Source organism: Cryptomeria japonica, chromosome 11 (assembly GCF_030272615.1).
Source record: "Cryptomeria japonica chromosome 11, Sugi_1.0, whole genome shotgun sequence".
NCBI classification, from domain to species: Eukaryota; Viridiplantae; Streptophyta; class Pinopsida; order Cupressales; family Cupressaceae; genus Cryptomeria; species Cryptomeria japonica.
In genome coordinates this window covers 549,674,888-549,677,683 of record NC_081415.1, presented here as the reverse complement: position 1 = coordinate 549,677,683, position 2,796 = coordinate 549,674,888, and the positions used below count along the sequence as shown (strand labels likewise).

Below are 2,796 nucleotides of genomic sequence, written 5' to 3'. Positions count from 1 at the left end.
AAATGGGAACATCATCGGGTACCAGACAAAATTCATTATCTATAGGAATGAGGCATTCAACATAGCCATTATCATTTTCATCGCCGCGCCTGATAGAAAGGCGAACACCCTTACCACTGTAGTGAGTATCAGCGTGGTGAATTTGCCTTGTCGGACATAAATATTGCCTATGCCCAGATTCACGAAAAAAATGATAGATTTCATTGTCTCCTAATGTTCCATTTAAGACCACAAATTCACTCACCTTCTCAACTCTCTTTACTTCTCCAAACTCCGAATCTTATTTTTCCTCTTCAGTTTCAATGAGTGAAACAACCTGATTATGTGCCTCCTTTTTTCCAAAGTCTAAAGTACAATTCGAAGTAATTGAAACATTTGATACAAATGTGACAAGGTTCATGTTCAAATTGGAGGAGACAAATTGGAGATGATTCACACTCTATGTTCATTAAAACCAATTAAAGTTATGCTTATTGAGAAAAAATGCCAAAAAATAATAATTTAAAAGAGTTATTTATGTATTTTCCATCTTTATAATTACATAAGCTACTTCTAAATTAAAAAGAAATTTCTACCAAAAAAAATATTTTTTCTCTTATATAAATTTTATAGATTCAACCAAATTATATAAATAATAAGATCTCTATTCTTGAAAAGCTCAGATACACTTTATCACAATCTATTTATAAGAGAATAATGATATTGCCTATTATCATACAAACTAATTAAACTCATACAATATGCCAATTAGGCTCAACTACTTTGGTATTAATTACCATTTGGAAGCAAGAAGATAAATCTTTAGGTATTAGGTAGGGCAATTTCACCTACTACCATTAGCAAACAACCACACAACTCATGCCTACTGGCCAACATACATAGTGGATAACACAGTCACTTTTGATGGGGGCATTTTTGAAATAATGAGATCATTTCTGGAACTCAATAACCCAGACTCCATTAACACAACAAATTGGATCCACACCTCCTGCAAATCCTATTGCTTTTGCAACGTCTTTGAACTCCTCCTCTGTACGCTCTTTTCCAACTGGGTTGAATGCCAACATGCAAAGATCTACATGAAATGTTTGTTTGGCATTGGAAGAGGTCTCTGTAGCCACTGGCAAAATGGAATCCATTGCAATAACTTTTCCATTCTCTGGCAAGACCTTGTGACAATTCTTTAGAAGCTTTATACAACGATCATCACTCCACTCCTGCAAAATCCACTATTTCTGCTTGAACTTTGCACAAAATGCATCTTGAGGGGCCTTCGTAGCCCTTTTTAGTGAATCTTTCTGGTGTGTGGATCCTCTTTTTGAAAGCCAACCATTCAAAGATTCCTGCTTTTGGGATAATCTTGCTACACCAAAACAGTTTTAGTGAAATATCTTGTTCCTCTTGATTCCCAAAGTTTGCTAGAACCCTATAGCCATCTTTAGCATTATATTATCTTGTTTTAGAACTAGCCCATATAAGAGAATCTTTACCTCTTCTGTGATTAATATTTCTTACTCTTATAAGGTCTGATAGCTTGTTGATTTCAACAGTAGGAATAGACCATCCCTCCAATTGCTTCCAGCTCCATCCTTGCATTCTAGTAGCCCTGTCCAAAACCAAATAATCACTAACTTGAGATCCCCAATATTGTTGAAGCCAATGCTTAGCTATTGGAATATTGAGAGACCTGTCAATGCTTGGATATCCTCCCCATGAGTCTTCCCAGAGAAGGCTAGAGGATCCATCATGGATATCCCAAGACAAAGAGTTTGCAATTAAATTTTTGCACGTGACAATGAAATTCCAGGTCCTAGATCCCTTCGGATGAGAATTAGATCTTAGAAGATTTTGAGGATCCCCATCTATAAGGTATTTTGTTGCCATTATCCTTACTCATATTCCTTTAGGGTCTTTAATGAACTTCCAAACTAGTTTAGCTCCCAAGGATTTGTTCTGCAACTGAAGATGTTTTTATTTGTAGGCCCCCCATGGACTTGGGTTTGATGATTTTATCCAATGCAATTAGAGCAATTTTATATTTTTCTTCAGTGTTTTGCCATAAAAAGTTTCTCATCTTTTTAATGATGAAGTAATTTGCACCAGTAGTGAGGGATAAAAAGGATGAAAGGTAGATGGGTAGAGCATAAATAATTGCTTGGAGCATTACCAACCAACCAGCTAGCCCATGAGGGCCATTTCCCTTTCTAGGAGTTAATATTCTGATCCATCTTTAACTGCAGAGGATCCCAATTTTTTGAGTTGTTCAATCCTTTGTCAATTGGGATGCCCAGGTGAATATAGGAAACAATAAATGTTTTACAGTTCAAAATTATTTGGATCTTAACCTCTAAGGGGGCAGGGGTGGAAGAATTTATTTATTTATTTTTCTTTATTGATAATTTGGCCTGATGCCTTCCCAAAGGTTTCCAGGAGAATTTTTAATTAAATTGCTTCCTTGATCTTTTCTACACCTAGCAAGAGGTTATCATTTGCAAATTCCGATGACAGTATATGAATCATCCACTGAGGATGCTGTGTCCTATGGCATTCTCTTGTCGGTGTCAGAATTCCGACGTCCACCCAGGAAACATCCAACGAGGATTCTCTATGCCCGACGACATTCTCTCGCCAGATGAGCGGTGATGGCCGCCATTGGAAGAGTCCCAGGTGTCGTCAGAATTTCGACATCCACCCAGGAAATATCCGACGAGGATGCTATATGCCCGACAACATTCTCTCGCTGAATGAGCGGTCATGGCCGCTGTCGGAAGAGTCCTGGGTACCATCAGAATTTCG

General features: G+C 37.5%; 1 protein-coding gene across 1 annotated transcript; it reads right to left on the bottom strand.

Annotated features, from left to right (window-relative positions):
• Positions 1-929: 929 nt before the first annotated feature.
• LOC131860317 (caffeic acid 3-O-methyltransferase 1-like) lies at positions 930-1,884 on the bottom strand. The gene is made up of 2 exons (XM_059214717.1): positions 1,516-1,884; positions 930-1,217 (listed from the first exon to the last, which is right to left on the bottom strand). Exons 1-2 carry the CDS (start codon positions 1,882-1,884, stop codon positions 930-932), a joined length of 657 nt encoding a protein of 218 aa, XP_059070700.1.
• Positions 1,885-2,796: the final 912 nt, after the last annotated feature.

What these genes read in the sequence shown, in the direction of transcription:
- LOC131860317 (XM_059214717.1), bottom strand. Translation starts at nt 1,884, where the DNA reads ATGGCAACAAAATACCTTATAGATGGGGATCCTCAAAATCTTCTAAGA. An exon ending in AGCTATCAGACCTTATAAGA is followed by an intron (nt 1,218 to 1,515) that starts GTAAGAAATATT and finishes TGGATTTTGCAG; the next exon opens with GAGTGGAGTGATGATCGTTG.